We start from the raw sequence: 20089 nt of genomic DNA on the forward strand, positions 1-20089 counted from the left end.
TACTTTGTTTTATTAACCTAAAATACATTTTTGATTATTGTTTGAAGGCAATACCATTAATACCATTTAAAAAGTATGACCTTTAACAGTAGACTAACATGACATCCAAACTACTTCCCGAAAAAAAAAAATATAAATATATATATATACATATACAGTATGTATATTAGAAAATTTTACAATCCTACAGAGAGAGCATCCACAGTTCTTCTCCCTGCTGGAGGAGGTGGGGCTTGGTGTCCACGGCAACCTCTCCTCCAAGCGGTTGGTCTATTCAGAAGCTCCTCCTTAGTACGTGCAGCATCACGCGTTGGCAGCCATAGTCGCTGTAGAAGCGTTGGTATCGGGGAGGAAGAACAGGCCTCGGAACATGGCTATGACAAGGACTAGAGCAGCGGCCGCGGCTGCCGCAGCCGCAGCTGCAGCGGCCGGAGTCGAAGTAGCCGCAACAAGTGTAGAGCCATCGGGGAGGACTAGACGTTCGAAAAAGGAAGTGCTGGTGGAGCAGCCACAAACAGAGACGGCGGTGGCGACGCTCAGTGGGGAAACGGCGGCAGGTGAGTAAGTCTCGCGCGAGGTGAGGGAGGTTGGTGACGTCACTGGAAGCGGCCGTGGTGGCGCTTTGGTATGAAGGAGATTAAAAAAAAAAGGGCCGTGCGGTGAAACCAAAACGTTTTTCTACCATAGACCGAGTTTTCTTACGAATTTTGGAAAGCCCGGTGGGCGCGATCACGGCCTGGAGTTGTTTAGTACTTAATAATTTTGGTCTGGGATACGAGATGTCGAGCTTCCTTTCTCTCGCTCTTCAGATTACAGAGTTGTTATCTTTGAAGTTAACGGATGATCCTTTGTAATCCATGACTGGTTTAAAAAAAACAAACAAACCAACAACTCTTCCTGAAGTTGCTTTAAAGTTAAAGGGTTCTTATCGTAAATAGGTAAAAGTCGGATACCTAGTGGTTCATACAGTTCCAAAACTGCTATCTTAAAAAAAAAATAAAAAAAAAATAGTGTAGGATAATGAGATGTGGTGAGTGTGATCTCATCTTGCCATTTGTGATTTTGCTTAATATTTCTGTGAAGTTGTTACAAACTTTTTACTACGAGGAGAGATGTCTGACTTGATAACCAGAGCAGCAAAAAGGAAGACCCAATGTTCCAAAGTGAAAAAATCCAAACGATAAGAACAAAAAACTGTGGATGATGTTCTAAAAGATGATATATTTATCACTCTTCACAAAAGAATAAATGCAAATATGATAGTCCACATGTGTTGGTCGTAAAGTTGAATATAATGGTCTCGGATAACAAATGCAGACTGAAAACAGTATGAGTGTCTTTAAACAACTCACAAAATGACTCTAGCCTTGATCCTTATCTTTGTCTGTTTTGGGTTTGTTTGTTTTTTGCCATTGATAGGACCAAGACCATAGAAGTCTGCCTAGCATTGCTTTTACTTTCCTATGAAGCTGTTGTTAAAGCTCAATCTGGTTATGAGGTCATAAGTTTTCTTGCACAGTCTTCTGTTCCACTCTTTGCTCAGTCTATATTTTCTGTCATAGAAATAATTGGCACTTTCCTGCTTTAATTTCTAGCAGTTTGCAGACTTTTTTTTTTTTTTTCCATTTTGTTGTTTTCCTTTTTTTTCTGACCTCTGGAAAAAATCCATCCCACCCTTTTCTATGATGTAAGCGAGATGAACAGGATGAAAAAAGAAAGTGTCCCAATAAAAGATGCCCACAACCTGTATAGTAGATGATTAGGGGCCTGTCACAAGGTTTTTTCTAGTAAGTTTGCATGCATGTCTTTGTGAACTCACAGGAGCTGGATGCATACTTTTCAAAACTTCCTCTCTCTTTCCCACCAAGATTGAAAGCTTACCACCTCCAAAGGATAACAAGGATTTTGTGTCTGGACACAAGGGGCTTAGAAAAAACCACTAAATCTATTATACGTTCTGGTTCCTCAAATAGAAGTACTCCATTGCTGCAGACAGATAGAAGCAGGCACAGTGCAGCCAAATTGAGAGCATCCATTAAACATGGAGCCAATAAATCTACTCCAGCACTGTTTAAATGTGGGTCCCAATAAGCAAGAAGGTTCTATTACTACTACTATATTATTTCTAGAGCGCTACCGGGTGTACGCAGCACTGTACAGAGTCACAAACGAGAGAGTCCCTGATCAAAAGAGCTTACAATCTAAGCAGATGAGACAAACAAACAGGATGCCAGGGTAGGGGATACAGTTTGGGGGAGTGGTTAATCTGGCTAGAGTGGTAAGCAGTGGTGAGGAGTAGGGTTATGAATTGAAGGCTATATCAAAAAGGGGGGCTTTCATTCTACTTATAAACAAAGGAAGGGGTGTGATGGATGAACTCAGGTAGTTTATTCCAGGCATATGAGGCAGCTAGATGAAAAGAACGAATTCTGTACTTGACAGTGGAGGAGAAGAGTACAGATAAAAGCCAGAGAAGCGTATAAGGAGAGAAGAGAGATACTGAGGAGCTGCAGCATGAAAACACTTGTAGGTTAGTAATAGTAGTTTGAACTGTATGCAGAGGAGGTGGGGGGTCAGTGAAGTGATTTAAGGAGAGGGGTAAAATGAATGTAGGGAGGTTGGCAGAAGATAAGTCATGCAGCTGAGTTGCACCTCTTGCAGGGGGGAGAGTCAGTTAGAAATAAATTGCAGTAGTCTTTAAGCATGAGGTTACAAGAGTGTGGATAAGGGTCTGGGTGGTGTGCTCCAGAAAAGAAGGTGCAAATTTTTGTGATGCTGTAGAGATAGAAGTGACAGGCTTTAGCAGTCTGTTAGATGTGCATAGAAAATGAGAGGTCAGAGTAAAAGATGACTTCAAGGTTGCGAGCAGAGACTGGAACAATAATAATATTATTTACATAGAATGAGAACAGAGGGAGATGAGTGAATTGTTTAGAAGGAAAGAGGAGCAGCTCAGTCTTGGACATATTTAGTTTCAGATGATGATGTCCAGATGATGATGTCCAGACAGCAGTGTCAGAGAAACAGGCTGAGACTTTTTCTTGGACTTTAGGTGACATTTCAGGTGTAGAGAGGTAGATCTGGGTCTGGGAATCGTCAGCATACAGGTGAAACTGGAAGCCATGAGAGGAGATCAGGGCACCCACTGAGAGAAGAGGTTCTAAGACGGAACCCTGGGGTATGCCAACTGCTAGCGAGATAGCAGCAGAGGTTGATCCGCCAATGTATACACTAAAGGTATGATTGGGGAGGTAGGAGGCAAACCAGGAGAGGACAGATTTGTGGAATCTAAGCGAGGACAACATATCGAGGAGTAAGCAGTAATTAACAGTTTCAAATGCAGCAGACAGGTCAAGAAGGATGAGAATTGAGTAAAAGCCCTTAGCTATGTCCTGGAACAGGTCACTGCAGACATTGGTAAGGGCAGTTTCTGTGGAGAGTAGGGGACGAAAACCAGATTGTACAGGATCAAGAATCTGTCCAGTTGAAAGGAAGTCCAGGAAGAAGGGAGACAATAATTGGACAGGCAGGTGGGGTCCAGTGAGGGTTTTTTGAGAAGCGGCTTAACCACTGCATGTTTGACATGTTTGACAGTTACAGTAGAAACGGATAAGTTGAGGATATGGCATATGGGAAGGATAAACAGTATGTGAGATGGGGTCAAATAGTGGGGTGTGAATAGGTTCTGAGGGGCATGTAGTACGCTTGGCTGAGGATAGAAGTTGTGCAGTTTCTTCCTCCCTGATTTTAGAGAAGGAAGAAAAGTTACATGAGCTGCACTATACTGGACCTTGCAGATCACATGAAGAAAGTCTATAAAGATGTTTATTCATCACAGCATTCAGTTAAAAAAAAAAAGGCAAAACACCTAAAAGCCCAACGCAGCTGTGTTTTGCCTATATAGTGGTTCCTTCAGGGGGTATACAAAGTCTGTTAATAAACATGCATCTTCGTGTGATCTCTTTAAATGGTGATGCAGAGAAGTTGGTTTCTATGCCAGATAAACACAGCACCAGATCTCCATGCTGGTCACCTCAGTATCGTCAAACATGGGGAAAATAGCATCAGTAACATCCAGTGATATGTTAAAGGCAGAGAGAGGTATCCTCTACATGACAAATGCAATTGAGTAACTCCAGTATTGAATCTAACACACCTTGACTCTTGATTGAAATGCAGGTACGAGATCCTTTTATCTGAAATCCTTGGGACCAAGCATATTTTTGTTTTAGATAAGAAGAAGATAAGAAGTTGCCTCCACTGGGTCAGACCAGAGGTCCATCCCGCCCAGCGGTCCGCTCCCGCGGCGGCCCATCAGGTCCGCGACCTGTGAAGTGGTTACTGACCACTTCTATAACCTACCTCAAGTTCTATCTGTACCCCTCTATCCCCTTATCCTCCAGGAACCTATCCAAACCTTCCTTGAACCCCTGTACAGAGTTCTGGCTTATCACCTCCTCCGGAAGCTTGTTCCATGTGTCCACCACCCTCTGGGTAAAAAAGAACTTCCTAGCATTTGTTCTAAACCTGTCCCCTTTCAATTTCTCCGAGTGACCCCTAGTGCTTGTGGCTCCCCACAGTTTGAAGAATCTGTTCTTATTCACTTTCTCTATGCCCTTTAGGATTTTGAAGGTTTCTATCATGTCCCCTCTAAGTCTCCTCTTCTCCAGAGAGAACAGCCCCAGCGTTTTTAACCTTAATGATATTAAGTCTGAAAAAGACAGACCATAAAATGGCCTCCAAACTTTTTTTAAATTTCAAAATAAGGTAAATATTGAACATTTCAAGCACTTCAAACACAAACTTGTTCACCAGCAAGGTGGCCAGAGTTGAATCTGTTACACAGGCTCCACTTCATGATTGAACACTGGTATACTTAATCTGCCTTTACCTGCTAATTTTGGGGCATAGATCATAGAAGCCTGCCTTGGTACAATCTTACTTCCTAACTATTGGAGTTGTTTTGTTTTTAACTAGGCAGACCCTTCTGGCTGTCCAGGCTAGATGTCTGCAGCCTAGCAGAGCTAACTAGCCAAGACGTTCCGTTTTAATGTCATTTATTCTCTTCTTGCCATTTAATACTGAGGACTTCCCCAAAGGGAAAAATGGAGGGAGGAACCTGGCCACCTGGGTTTAACACCCCTGGAGCAACAGACCCATGTGGGCTTCAGCTGCAGTCCAGCAGCTAGGAAATAAAAGTCATAGAGAGAGTTCTTTACCAGGAAAAGGAGAAGGAAAAAACTTACACCCCCCTTACAACTCCAAACAATACCTCAGGAGGCTGTACAGTCTTACCATGTCTACCATCTGCTGACACTGAGAATTGACTGGCTTCCAGTGGACCATACAGCTCATCCACAGGTCACCGGAAGCCCCCAGCCCTCACCCGCTGATCCAGAACGACACTATGGAAACCGTTTTTAACAATTTAAAAATAAGAGGATGGGGATGGGACTTGATTACCACTTTTTCTGTGTGGTTTACACATTCAGGGGCAAATTGTATAAACAGCGTCCCTATTGTAGGCAGTGGTAGGCATCCTACAGTGGTCTAACCAGCCAATCACACACTTTAAAAAAAAAAAAAATCCAGAGGCAGGCCACCTACACTGTAGGTGTCTGTTTGGGTGCAGGGAGATATTTTGGGACACTTAAGCTCACCCAAGGCTGGGTGTGGCCATTGTTTCACCCAGAAGTGGCCTTGGACAAGCTTAAGCAGCCCTAGGTGTCTTCCTAGGGCCATGATAGATTCCTGAAATGTAGGCCATCAAAATGTTGGCCTATATTTCAAATAGACGCGGTTGCTGAGCTGATTGTGGCAAGGAAATTCTACCATGATCAGCTGAGTGGCTGCAGCAGGGAACACCCCTCCTCCCACTGCAAAGTTGGCTGGTGGTAGGAATGGCCATACCCTCTCGCTGCCACCCTGACCCCCCTGCGAATGTCCATGGCGAGAGGGATGCCCACTCCCTCCATTGTGAAGTGAGAGCTCAGTCCTCAGTGTTTCCTTGGGATCCTGATATTAACATCTGGATTTTGGAGCTGTGGGAATCTTTGGAGGGGCTCTCAAAGTAGCAAGAGCCATGTTTTGTCTGTAGCGTATGGTGCAGGAGTGTTAGCTTTGTAGTCGGCCTAAAGTGGATTCCTTGGTTGCCCAGGTCCCTAAACGTGCCTCCCTTCTGAGCAAAGGCAGCATGGTGCTCAAGAACATGCAGGACCGCTGAGTACATGTAGTTCTCAGGAGACTTTTGAGGCAGAGGATTGGGAGTCAAAGCTGCCTTGGTGGAGTCCCTTGTTACACACGCTTGTCTGTCCAGACTGCACAATTTGGAGAGTGGGGATGATGAACCTTCTCCTTAACTTCTTTTATCTGGTGTGGCTGACTCACTGTACATCATTATTTGTATCCTGGTAAAGCGTCAGCTTATTGGATTTCTGCTCCAGAATTCTTTGGATCAGACAATGGTCCAGTGATTCCACTTCTAAAGCTACTCTTGCTGGACTCCCTTGGTAAATGCCTGGATGATCTCATGAACTGCGTGGTGGTCCGTCACCCCAAGGCCCTGCCTGATAGAACCAGGACCTCCAGAGGCTCAGGTGCTCTAATTTTTGTGGCTCCAGGTATTCTCATCTGTATTCCAGTTCCATGTTGCAAAGATTTTCCCAGGGCTACAGGCAGAGGTTCTCTGGATCCATGCATAATCAGGCCTCTGCTTCCTGAGCTGCTCCATTTTCCAAGAAGTTGCAATGATGCTAGGCCGAGGGAAGCTCCTTTGAATATTGGGGACAGGCTCTTGGCGTTTGGGTTCTGGACACCATTCGATCCGGCTACAAGTTGGAATTTGCCTGTCCTCTAATGCAGTGTTCTTCAACCACTGGTCCATGGAGCAGTGCCGGTCCACAGAAATTTCCTGCCGGTCCACAGGGCTAGCACGTGCATCAGGCCCAAAACAGTGTTCTTCAACCTCCGGTCCACGGTGCGATCGATGCAGCGTTATCTTCAAGCCAGCTCTCTCTTCCCCCCCCCCCCCCGACATACCTTTGAGGCCTGAAATAGCAGTGGATGGTCAGTAGCAGCATAGTTCTGAACAAGCTGCATGTGGTCTGCTCTACGGGCCTTCCCTCTGCTGTGCTACTGATGATGCGCCAGAGGGAAGTCCTAGCGGGGCAGGCCGTGAGTAGCCCATTCATAGTGATGCTGCTGCTGACCGTTCACTACCGCAGCAGCTACAGCTTTAGAAGGCTTCAGGTATGTCGGGTCTTGCAGTGAGAGAGTCAGTGGGGTGCTGCACAGGAAGATGGGAGTGAGGGATGGATGGAAAGTTGTTACATGGGGGAATGGGTAGGAGGGGAGGAAAGCATCTGTTCAGGGGAATGGGAAGGGAGGAAAGATGCTGCAAATGGCGGGAGAGAGGAAGAATTGTTGGGGTGGAGGAGAAGGGGTAGAAAGGAGTGAGGGAGAAATCTTGCATATGGTGGATGGGAGGGAGACATGCATGGAAAAGAGAGGGAGAAATGTTGGACATAGGGTTGAAGACAGGAAGAAATGGTGCTAGGGAGGAGAGAAAGAAAGTTGCACATTATAATGGAGGGGAGGAAGGAAAAGATGCTGCATGGAGGGGAATAGAGAGGTTTGACCCAGGGCACAAGGTGGTGGGGGGGGAGAGAGAGAGATGGTAGACAGTGGGAAAGAAACAAATGTTGGATATGGCAGTGGAAGGTAGAAAAAAATAATTTTATTTTCTATTTTATGATTACAATATGTCAGATTTGAAATGTGTATCCTGATAGAGCTGGTGTTAGACAGCGAGTGTGTGCTAGGACATAACAGAGAGAGGAAAAGTATTTTTTGTTTATACCACAGCACCAGCATGAGGTTGGAGAGGGAAAAGGGAGGGTGTGATGGGTGGAAAAGCTACAAAATAAAACAGCCAAGATGTTTGAAAAAAACGCCCAATTAGGCACAAAAATCAAATTGAAAAATCGATTCAAAAGGCTGAATTGAATCTAAATTTTTTTCCCTGAATCAGGCAGCACTACTCCTGAGCAAGACTTCTCGGAATTTGTCCAGCTCATGTGGAGAGCTTTTTAAATGAACCCAGCTGTGCTCCGAAGTCAGAGGGCGCATCGCAGTGTTTTCAGGGAGAGTCTTCTCTCCCTGAGTTCAGTGATCAGTTCCCAGTGCCAGCGACCATTCAGTCCCAGAATGGCTGAGTTGGCGGACAGATTCCATGTCTCTTTTTAACTCTTTTAGCTCTGTCCTGGATGATTCTGATTCAGTCTTTGGGTCCATCAAGCAAGATGCCTCTATGGCCTCTGATTAGGGTACTGACCCTTTTATTCGCTGTCTAAGTCTGTCTCGATCCATCATTTTATTGAGGATGCGGTTAAGGAATTGAAACTTGAGATGCAGCCTTCCACTTCTTAGAGTATAGAATTAGCCGCTCCAATACTCAGACCTCATTTTGAAAAGTTTTGAAGTCCAGGAACACCCGGAAGTCTAGCACACCCGGACATCACTACTCTGGTCACAAAACAGTGGGAGACCCCTTAAGGTTCTTTAAAGGTGGTGAAAATTTTATCCCAAAGTTTCAACAACTGTTTGATCAGCCAAAGGTGGACTCTGCAGTGGCTTAAGTCGCCAAGCTCACAGTCCTCCCTTGTGAAGGAGTAGTGACGGTCTTCTTGGGGACTAAGAAGTAACGGGAGTAAAATCCCTGCTTCTGCTGATTGAGGGGAAATTCCTCTATGGCATTCAGCAGGAGAAGAGATTAAACTTCCTGCAGAAGAAGGGAGGACTGTGTAGGGTCCAAAACAGACTCTTTTGGAGGCTGGTCTGGTGGCAGGGTGTGAAAGTTGAGAGTGTAACCCTGATGAATTATGTTGAGGACCCAGAGATCTGATGTTATGAGCTCCCAACGAGCTATGAATAACTGAAGACGGCCTCTGATGGGTTGAGGCATAGGCAGTAGAATGTTGATGTTGGCTATGCTCTGAAGAAACACGTCAAAAAGGCTGTGTAGATTTTTGAGGGGCAACCTGTTGTTTCTGCTGTTGCTGACGTGGTTGCTGTTGTCTCTGTCGCCTAGGCTGAGATGGAGCCGGGGTCATAGATTTTGCAGCAAAACGTCTCTGATATGAGGATGGTTGCCTGAAAGGGCGAGAAGGTGGAGGCTTCTATTTGGGCTTTACCAGAGTGTTCCACCTGGTTTCTTGAGCAGACAACTTTTGGGTAGCTGTGTCCATGGAGGCACCAAAAAGCTCATCCCCCAGACAAGGTGCATTGGCCAACCTGTCCTGATGATTGACGTCCAGCTCAGAAACTCGAAGTCAAACCAGACATCACATGGCCACTGACACTGCCTTAGTACTTGAGGAAAGTTCAAAGGTGTCATAGATGGAATGAACTATGTATTTTCTTAGTTGGAGTAGGTCAGAGATGAAGTGCTGAAAAGCAGGCAGCTTACGGTCAGGCAGATATTTTTGGAACGTAGCAACCTGCTTGACCAAATGTTTCATAAAGAATGAAAAGTGTAGTTGCTGGACCGGTTGGCCAACATAGCATTCTGGTATAGCTGCTTGCCAAACCGGTCCATAGCTTTGCCCTCTCTACCAGGGGGTACAGAGGCATACACACTAGCCCCTGAAGACTTCTTTAATGTTGATTCCACCAGGAGAGATTCATGGGATAGCTGAGGCTTGTCAAAACCAGGAATAGGGACTACCCTATAGAGAGAAAATAGCTTACGTGGAGCTACAGGGATGGTAAGAGGTGTCTCTAGGTTCTTATAAAAAGTTTCCCGTAGAATATCGTGAAGGAGAAGTTTCAGAAGGTCCTTGAGTGGTTGATCATAATCCAAGGCATCTAAAAATTCTTTAGGTTTTTTAGAATCTGTCTTCAAGGGAATAGCTAAGGCTTCAGACATTTCCCTGAGGAATCTGGAAATAGATAATTTCTCAGACAGAACAGGAGCCTCTTGAGAAGAGTGGTGAACCCTTTTGCCTTCCCTCCACTCAAGGGCACTCAGCGCAAAAAGATGTTTGATAACCTTCTGGCGACGCAAGCAGCAAAACTTAACCACTCCATCTCTAACCTGTTGACGGCAATGAGCGACTTCAAAATTTTTCAAAAAGAAATCAAAACTCTACTTTTCAAAAAATTTATCCAGATATCTTAACCCAACCCTTCCCCCTCCTCCTAGATAAATTCTCCCTCAAAACCTCCACTTAAATAATCTCTTCCTCCCTAAAACACCAACCAAGTATTCAGATCCCTGAAATGTAACGTACTCTAACTGTAATCTATTTGTTATATCACACAGTAACGTACAGTCAATTTAATATCCAATTTGCAAGTTCTTCCGGAATTAATCCAGCTACCTATCCGCCCTTGTAACCAAAAAACCCCCCAAAAAACCAAAACTGTTGTAACTTCACTGGAAATGTCCAGTTAGCTCTTTTGTAATCCGCCTTGAACTGCAAGGTATAGGTGGAATAGAAGTCCCTAATGTAATGTAATCTTCTGAAGAACCCTCCTTTTCAGATAAATAGGGTTATCCCAGGACAAGCAGGCAGCATATTCTCAACAGGTGGGTGACGTCACCAACGGAGCCCTGCAGCGGACAGCCTCGCAAGCAGACTTGCTTGAAGATCTTTGTAAGAACTTACGAGTGCTGCACTGCGCATGCGCGAATACCTTCCCGCCTGAGTCAGGGCACGCGTCTCCTGTGAGGTACCTCAGTTCAGATAGCTATCTAAGAAGCCAACCAGGGGAGGAGGGTGGGTTTTGAGAATATCTGCCTGCTGTCCCTGGATAACAACTGTTACGGTAAGCAACTGTGCTTTATCCCAGGACAAGCAGGCAGCATATTCTCAACAGGTGGGTGACCTCCAAGCTAAGTATAATGGGATGGAGGGAGAGTTGGCAATTTAAGAAAAGAGATTTTGTAAAACAGACTGGCCAAAATGGCCATCCCTTCTGGAGAAAGTATCCAGACAGTAATGAGAAGTGAAAGTATGAACCGAGGACCAAGTGGCAGCCTTGAAGATTTCCTCAATAGGAATTGATCTGAGGAAAGCTATAGATGCCGCCATTGCTCTAACTCTGTGGCCCGTGACTCGACCCTGCAGAGGGAGACCAGCCTAAGCATAGCAGAAAGAGATGCAAACAGCCATCCAGTTGGATATGGTTCGCTTCGAGACAGGATGCCCCAACTTTTTTGGATCGAAGGAGAAGAAAAATTGTGGGGCTGTTCTGTGAGGTTGAATGTGTTGCAAGTAGAAAGCCAAGGCACACTTACAGTCCAAAGTATGGAGCGCCACTTCTCCAGGGTGAGAATGAGGCTTCGGAAAAAATACTGGAATAACATTAGATTGATTGATGTGAAATTCTGAAACAACTTTAGGCAAGAATTTTGGATGAGTACGGAGGACCACTTTGTCATGGTGGAAAATTGTGAAAGGTGGATCCGCAACCAAGCCTTATAACTCACTGACTCTTCGAGCAGACGTGAGTGCAATCAGGACACCATTTTCCAAGTGAGATACTTGTCAATTGGTTCAAATGGAGGCTTCATCAATTGAGCCAGGATGACAATGAGATCCCAGACCACTGGAGGTGGTTTGAGTGGTGGATTAACATTAAAAAGTCCTTTCATGAAGTGGGAAACCACAGGGTGTGCAGACAGAGGTTTCCCATCAAGAGGCTGATGAAAAGCAGCAATTGCACTGAGATGGATTGAGAAACTGTAGAGAGTCAGATAGGTTGAAAGGTAGAGACTGCAGATTGGGATGAAGTAAGGATCCCTGACTCTTGAGTAAGCAGAGAGGGAAAAACTGGTAGAAGTAGAGGCTCCCTGGTGCTGAGTTGAAGTAGAAGGGAGTACCACGGTTGTCTGGGCCACTGAGGAGCTATCAGAATCATGGTGGCATGTTCCTTCTTGAGTTTGACAAGAGTCTTGAGAATCAGAGGGAATGGAGGGAAGGCATAGAGAAACTGACCCGTCCAGTCCAGGAGGAAAGCATCTGCCTCGAGATGCTGGGGATAGTAAATCCGGGAGCAGAACTGAGGCAGCTTGTTGTTGAGGGGAGACGCAAAGAGGTCTATCTGAGGGGTCCCCCATTGAACAAACACCTAACGTAGAGGCGAGGAATTGAGTGTCTATTTGCGAGGTTGCAGAAGACGACTCAATTTGTCTGCCAGACAGCTGTGCTGACCTTGAATGTAGACAGCTCTGAGAAAGATGTTTTGATGGATTGCCCAATCCCACAAATTCAGAGCTTCTTGACAAAGGAAGTGAGATCCCGTACTTCCCTGTTTGTTGACATAGTACATGGCGACTTGGTTGTCCATCCGTTTGCATATCCTATGAGAGTTAAGTATTTGCTCACTATCTTCACCTTATATGTGCATTTTGGATTATTATATTTACCCTATATCGACATTTATCCTACATATTTATAGATTACAGTCGTGTCAATGAAAGATTTACATTGCCTTCCAGTGCAATTTAGAGCAAAATTCAAATTGTTCAGACGCCTGTTTTTAAGACTGTTTGTCTTGCACTACTCCTGTGTATTTAAGAAAGCTCTACAGCTTTACAATCCATTCTGTTCCCTAGGATCTGTGGAGTCACAGGATTTTGCCTTCACTAGCAGAGCTTATTTATTCAGACCTCCCTCAATAATGTTTTGTTTATTATTGACTATCAAACAATATTAGACACAAATTAGTAGTAGTCTCAAAAATCAATACTTCTTTAACACTGAAATAATTTATTATATACATGATATTCACACATGATATTCAGAACGCCACGTTAACTCATATGAATAGTGTGATAGCACTCCTCATAGGAACCCTTATTTGTCGGTGTGTACTATTTTTCAATCTAAAACTTTTGTTCTATGCTTTTAAATTAGTTGTAAAGTGTCAGTGCTTATAACTTAATCAATAATTTAGTATAAAGTACAACTTAGCTTGTGAACATTACTGCACCAGCCCCCTCTGATGTGTTTTATTCTTCTTCAGGGTTAGGGATACTGGACATGCAAGATGTTCAAGCAGTTAGCTTATGCCATTAAAGATTCTCACTGTGACAAATAAGGGTTCCAATGAGGAGTGCTGCCACACTATTCATATGAGTTAGCGTGACGTTCTGAGGGTCTTCGGGGTGAATATCATGCTATATAATAAATTATTTCAGTGTTAAGTATTGTTCATTATTAAGCATTTGCTATGGAGTAACTTACCTGGTAATTTGCATTTTTTTCCATCCATAAGAGAAATCTAAAAACACATCTCTTTGTGCATGCATATGTCTAAAGAGAAAAACAGAGTAAAGAACGGAGAGTCAGAATAGAATGTTGATTATTGTACTTTCATTTTGTAATTTTGTTACCCTTTTAGTTAATAAGTGGGCTATAAGGCTAATGCGGTATTTAAATAAATATGTTATGTTATAAATGGTATTTTCTGACTTTTGTCTTCCAGGTCAGAATAAAGATTTGATCCCCAAGGGTGAAGGTGGTGGTGTCAGCAAGAAAGAAAAAACAGAGATGAGACAAGCTTCTTGCAGTGGGACAAATTCTACTAGTGCTACAGAGACATCAGAACTCAATATGTCCTCTCTCACCACTGAACCTTCTCAGTGCTCAAGTGACATCATAGAGACATCAGTGGTTAGCAATAGTATGAAGAGGCCAGCAGTCAATTGCAGCATAGAGGGACCAGTGACTAGCAAGAATGCAGAGAGTCTGGCAGCCAACAGTAGTGTAGAAGGATTGAGAGCTACTGGGAATGTAGCAGGACCAGTAGCTAGTGATAGAGAAGAACCTATGGCCACAAGCAATATGGAAGTAACTGCTAGTGATGTCATGGAAGAGCAATCGGTTAATGAAAACATGGCAGAACCCATATGTACCAGTAGAAAAGAAGATGGTGGCCAAGGGTCAGAGTCAGTGACTAGTAAAAGCATAGGTGGACTCACAGCTACCAGTCAACCAATTGAGCCAATAAGGAGTGTCAGTAGAAAGGAGTTGGAGGCTAGCAACAGCATGGTCACAAGTAGCATCTGCCTAGAGGAGCCAGTGGTTAGTGACAACATGGAAGAGTCCATGACTAGTGGCAGAATCCAGGAGCTGAAAGCCAGTGATAGGATGGCAGGTCCTGTGACTAGTGACCCAATAGAGGAGTCAGCAGCTAGTGATGGTATGGTAGAGCCTGTGACAAATTTCCAAACAGAGGAGCTCATGCCTAGTAATATCCCAGCAAAGCCTGCCATTAGTGTCCAAATAGAAGAGCCAGCAGCTGGCAACACCATGACAGAGACTGTAACTAGTGTCCCAGTAGAGGAGCCGGCAGCCAATGACAAAATGACACAGCCTGCCACTAGTGTCCCAGCTGAGAACAGCATGACAGAGCCCACCACTAGTGTCCCAGCACAAGAGCTGGCGGCTGAGGTCAGCATGACAGAGCCCACCACTAGTATCCCAGCACAGGGGCCGGCGGCCGAGGTCAGCATGACAGAGCCTGCCACTAGTGTCCCAGCACAGGAGTCAGCAGCTGAGGTCAGCATGACAGAGCCTGCCACTAATGTCCCAGCACAGGAGTCAGCAGCTGAGGTCAGCATGACAGAACTCACCGCTAGTATCCCAGCACAGGAGCCGGTGGCCGAGGTCAGCATGACAGAACCTGCCACTAGTGTCCCAGCACAAGAGCTGGCAGCCGAGGTCAGCATGACAGAGGCCGTCACTAGTGTCCCAGCACAGGAGTCTGCAGCTGAGGTCAGCATGATAGAACTCACTGCTAGTATCCCAGCACAGGAGCCGGCGGCTGAGGTCAGCATGATAGAGCCTGCCACTAGTGTCCCAGCACAGGAGCCGGTGGCCGAGGTCAGCATGACAGAGCCCGTCACTAGTGTCCCAGCACATGAGCCGGCGGCCGAGGTCAGCATGACAGAGCCCGTCACTAGTGTCCCAGCACATGAGCTGGCGGCCGAGGTCAGCATGACAGAGCCCGTCACTAGTGTCCCAGCACATGAGCCGGCGGCCGAGGTCAGCATGACAGAGCCCGTCACTAGTGTCCCAGCACATGAGCCGGCGGCCGAGGTCAGCATGACAGAGCCCGTCACTAGTGTCCCAGCACATGAGCCGGCGGCCGAGGTCAGCATGACAGAGCCCGTCACTAGTGTCCCAGCAGAGGAATCGGTGGCTGAGTTCGGCATGACAGAGCCTGCTACTAGTGTCCCAGCAGAGGAACCGGCAGCCGAGGTCAGCATGACAGAGCCCGCCCCTTGTGTCTTAGCAGAGGAGCCGATGGCCGAAGACAGCATGACAGAGCCCACCACTAGTATTCCAGCAGAGGAGCCAATGGCCGAGGACAGCATGACAGAGCTCACCACTAGTGTCCCAGCAGAGGAGCCGATGGCCGAGGACAGCATGACAGAGCCAGCCACTAGTATTCTAGCAGAGGAGCCGATGGCCGAGGACAGCATGACAGAACCTGCCACTAGTGTCCCAGCAGAGGAGCCGATGGCCGAGGATAGCATGACAGTGCCCACCACTAGTGTCCCAGCAGAGGAGCCGATGGCCGAGGAGCCGATGGCTGAGGACAGCATGACAGAGCCCGCCACTAGTGTCCCAGCAGAGGAGCCGGCGGCCAGCGACAGCATGGCAGAGCCTGCCAATAGGGTCCCAGCAGAAGAACCGATGGCCGAGGACAGCATGACAGAGCCCGCCACTAGGGTCCCAGCAGAGGATCCGGCGGCCGTCGACAGCATGACAAAGCCCGCCTCTAATGTCCCAGCAGAGGAGCCGGCAACCAGTGACAGCATGACAGAGCCCGCCACTAGTGTCCCAGTAGAGGAGCCGGCGACCAGTGACAGCATGACAGAGTCCGCCACTAGTGTGCCACCAGAGGAGCCGGCGGCCGGGATGGCCGAGGACAGCATTACAGAGTCTACCACTAGTATCCCAGTAGAGGAGCTGGCGGCTAGCGACAGCATGACGGAGCCCGCCACTAGTGTCCCAGCACAGGAGCTGGCGGCCGGCAACAGCATGACAAAGCCCACCACTAGTGTCCAAACAGAGGAGCTGGCGGCTGGCGACAGCATGACTGAGGCTGCCACTAGTGTCCCAACAGAGGAGCCGGCGGCCGGTGACAGCATGATGGAGCCCGCCATTAGTGTCCCAGCAGAGGAGCCGGCGGTCGGCGACAGCATGACGGAGCCCGCCACTAGTGTCCCAGCAGAGGAGCCGGCGGTCGGCGACAGCATGACGGAGACTACCACTAGTGTCCCAGCAGAGGAACCGGCGGCCAGCAACAGCATGACAGAGCCCGCCACTAGTGTCCCGATGGAGTCCGCCACTAGTGTTCCGACGGAGTCCGCCACTAGTGTCCCAGCTGAGGATCCGGCGGCTGGCAACAGCATGATGGAGCCCGCCACTAGTGTCCCTGCAGAGGAACCGGCGGCCGGGAACAGCATGACAGAGCCCGCCACTAGTGTCGCTACGGAGCCCGCCACTAGTGTCCCGACGGAGCCTGCCACTAGTGTCCCAGCTGAGGATCCGGCGGCTGGCAACAGCATGACGGAGCCCGCCACTAGTGTCCCAGCAGAGGAGCCGGCGGCTGGCAACAGCATGACGGAGCCCACCACTAGTGTCCCAGCAGAGGAGCCAGCGGCCGGCAACAACATGACGGAGCTCGCTACTAGTGTTGCAAGAGAGGAGCTGGCGGCTGGCAACAGCATGACAGAGCCCACCACTAGTGTCCCAGCAGACGAGTTGGCGGCCGGCAACAGCATGACAGAGCTCGCTGCTTCTGTCCTAGCAGAGAAGCCGGAGGTTGACAGCATTATGACAGAACCTGTGATAAGTGTTCGAACAGATGAGCTGGCTCCTGGTGACAGCACAACAAAGCCTGCCACTAGCAGCAGTATAGAGAAATCATTGGTTAGTAACTTTATAGTAGAGCCTATGACTAGTACCAAAACAGAGGAGGCAGTGGCCGGTGATAAAATGGCAGAGACTGCTGTTAGTAGAAGTGTAAAGGAGCTAGTGACTAGCAACAGTATGGCACAGCCCGCAGCTAGCAGCAGTATAGTTGTAACAGCTAGTTGTAGCATAGAACTGACAAGAACTAGTGGTGATACAGCAAAACCTCTGATGAGTGAAAGTATGGAAATAGCGTTTAATGATGCCACAGAAAAACCACTGGCCAGTGAAAGCATGGAAGTGGTAGCTTCTAGTGATGCCACAGAAGTGCCCCTGGCCAGCGAAAGCATGGAAGTGGTAGCTTCTAGTGATGCCACAGAAGAGCCCCTGGCTAGTGAAAGCATGGAAGTAGTAGCTGCAAGTGCTGTTGAAAAAGGAACAGAGCTGATGGCCAGCAGTAATATGGAGCTGATAATAACTAACAAGTCACCCACTAGCAGTGATAATGTAGTTAGAATGATAAGCAACAATGTGGGGGAGTTGGTAACTCATTATGCTATGGGATCTGTGGGAATGGGAATTAATGACATTGTGGAGAAATCAGCTGCTAGTAAGAGTGGAGCAGAACAAATAGCAGACACTAGTGTGGATGAGTCAGTTGCTGATAAAAGTGGGGCCACCCCAGTAGCCTCCACTGGGATGGAGAAACCAGTCACTGATAAGAGTGAAGTAGAACTGATAATTGCTGGTAGTGTGGAGAAACCCATCACTAGTAAGAGCGCAGTTACTCCCATAGCCATCACTAGTATGGAGAAACCCCTTACTATTAAGAGTGGTGCAGCTCCCATAGCTACAGTTAATGTGGAAAAATCTCTAGCTAATAATAGCAGAGCCACTCCTATAACCACCACAAGTGTGGAGGAGCTAACTGCTGATAAGACTGGGGCTGCTCCCATAACTGCTGCCAGTGTGGAGGAATTCCCAGCTGACAAGAGCAGGGCCCCTCTCATAGCTGCAGCTAGTGAGGAGGAGCCCTTAGCTAATAAGAGCAGAGACAGTCCCATAGCTACTGTTAATGTGGAGAAACCAGCTGACATTAGTATAGCGGAGCTGGCTCCTACTGGGAATGTAGAGATGCCAATATCTGCCAGTGTAGTAGAGCAGGCCACTAGTAACAGAGTGGTAGAACTAGTCACTGGGTGCAGCCTGGAGAAGGAAACCACTAGTCACAGTACAAAAGAGCTTTCCATTGGTGAAAACACAGAAGGCCTGTCAGTTGAGCATGAGGAGAAACAGGCTACTAGTGACCACATAGCAGGACCGCCAGGAAGTGGCATAGAAGGGCTGCCAGGTAGCAATAGTGTAGCAGCAATTGCAGTTAACGTTGGCCTGGATGTGCAAATAGCTGGTGCAAATACAACTGTTGATGGCATGGCAGGACCAGCAGCAGCTTTATGCCATGGAGAAGCTGTTACTAGCCTGCAGGAGGAGGCATTCCCCCCTTTCCCATTAGAGTTTGAGAAGTATTGGAAAGCTGCCGTGGAAAATTCCTGTGACTTCACTGTTTGGACTGAACTTTTGCAATATGTAGAACAGGAGGTATGTGGAGAATCTTGTATATATTTCGAACTGGTTAACCCATTGTAGACTACTTAGATAAATCAACATCTATAATTTTTACTCCCCACTGTCACATTACTTTACCACTACAAATTCAATTAAATAATACCCCATTCTTGTATAATCCCGCTCTATTCCTGGACAGGTGGGTTATGCATCTATGGTCACCAGACAGCTTATAGGAAGCCTCATTTACATAGTGTTTTCAGACCCTTCCCTTTTACCTCAGGAGTTGTCCCCAGGGGTCCAGCGAGGGTTTTTTGAGAAGCGGCTTAACCGCCGCATATTTGAAGGCAGCAGGAACAGTTGCTGTGGAAACAGATTGAGGATATGGCATATGGGAGGGATAACAGTATGTGAGATGGGGTCGAGTAGAGGGGTGGGAATAGGGTCTGAGGGGCATGTAGTAGGCTTGGCTGAAGACAGAAGTTGTGCAGTTTCTTCCTCTGTGATCTCAGAGAAGGAAGAAAAGTCAGCAGTAGTTGACGGAGGGACAAGAGACTTTGACTCCGATGTTTCTCCCCGCACTGATAAAGATCCCGATTACTCAGCACCAGAATTTTATGGTCTGGACTCGGATCGCCTCCACCTCAATGTAGGTCACCTCCTGAGAGTCTTTCTTTTATTAAATATATTCGACAACTAAATCAGGCTCTTCCAGTTAAGACAGAGGCTGGGAGTGAACCATGGGCTGAGCTTCTTAATGCTATTGATTTCGACCAACTTCCTGGAGATCTTATTAAACTTCCATTCCATCATCTCATGAAAGATGCCATGTTTAAGAATTGAGAATCTCTTCTCCTTGAGCCTGCAGCACTACGTAAACAGGACTCTTTATAGACTGCAAAACTCAACTACATCAATCTCTTCTGGTGGAGTCTGCTTTGAAAAAATCATCTAGCTCCAGGATCTATGCCAGTACTCTTGGCAGAGAGGGTTGCACTCTGGACAAATTTGGGTGTCGCCTTTTTCATAATTCCATGCTTACAAGTCGTATTCTCAGTTATAAGAACATAAGAATTGCCGCTGCTGGGTCAGACCAGTGGTCCATCGTGCCTAGCAGTCCGCGGTGGCCCCTAGGTCAAAGACCAGTGCCCTAATTGAGACCAGCCCTACCTGCTTACGTTCTGGTTCAGCAGGAACTTGTCTAACTTTGTTTTGAATTCCTGGAGGGTGTTTTTCCCTATAACAGCCTCCGGAAGAGAGTTTCAGTTTTCCACCACTCTCTGGGTGAAGAAGAACTTCCTTATGTTTGTATGGAATCTATCCCCTTTTAACTTTATAGAGTGCCCTCTCGTTCTTCCTACCTTGGAGAGGGTGAACAGCCTGTCTTTATCTACTAAGTCTATTCCCTTCAGTATCTTGAATGTTTCGATCATGTCCCCTCTGTCTCCTCATTTCAAGGGCGAAGAGGCCCAGTTTCTCTAATCTCTCGCTATACGGCAACTCCTCAGCCCCTTAACCATTTTAGTTGCTCTTCTCTGGATCCTTTCGAGTAGTATCAGGCTCTTTCATCATTCTAAATCCAGTGGTATCTT

General features: G+C 46.8%; 1 protein-coding gene across 2 annotated transcripts in view; it reads left to right on the top strand.

Moving 5' to 3' along the window:
• Positions 1-209: 209 nt before the first annotated feature.
• The window catches only part of LOC117366031 (mucin-17-like), a 164668-nt gene continuing 144788 nt past the window's right edge, over positions 210-20089 (top strand). Inside the window, exons 1-2 of one of the 2 annotated variants that reach the window (XM_033957063.1) lie at positions 210-557; positions 13492-18530. In XM_033957063.1, coding sequence (XP_033812954.1) covers positions 371-557; positions 13492-18530 — 5226 coding nt within the window. In that variant the 5' untranslated portion in view covers positions 210-370. The remainder of the gene's footprint in view (positions 558-13491; positions 18531-20089) is intronic. The other variant, XM_033957062.1, reaches the window with a different exon arrangement.

The sequence above is a fragment of the Geotrypetes seraphini genome, chromosome 8, assembly GCF_902459505.1.
Source record: "Geotrypetes seraphini chromosome 8, aGeoSer1.1, whole genome shotgun sequence".
In the NCBI taxonomy this organism is placed as follows: domain Eukaryota; kingdom Metazoa; phylum Chordata; class Amphibia; order Gymnophiona; family Dermophiidae; genus Geotrypetes; species Geotrypetes seraphini.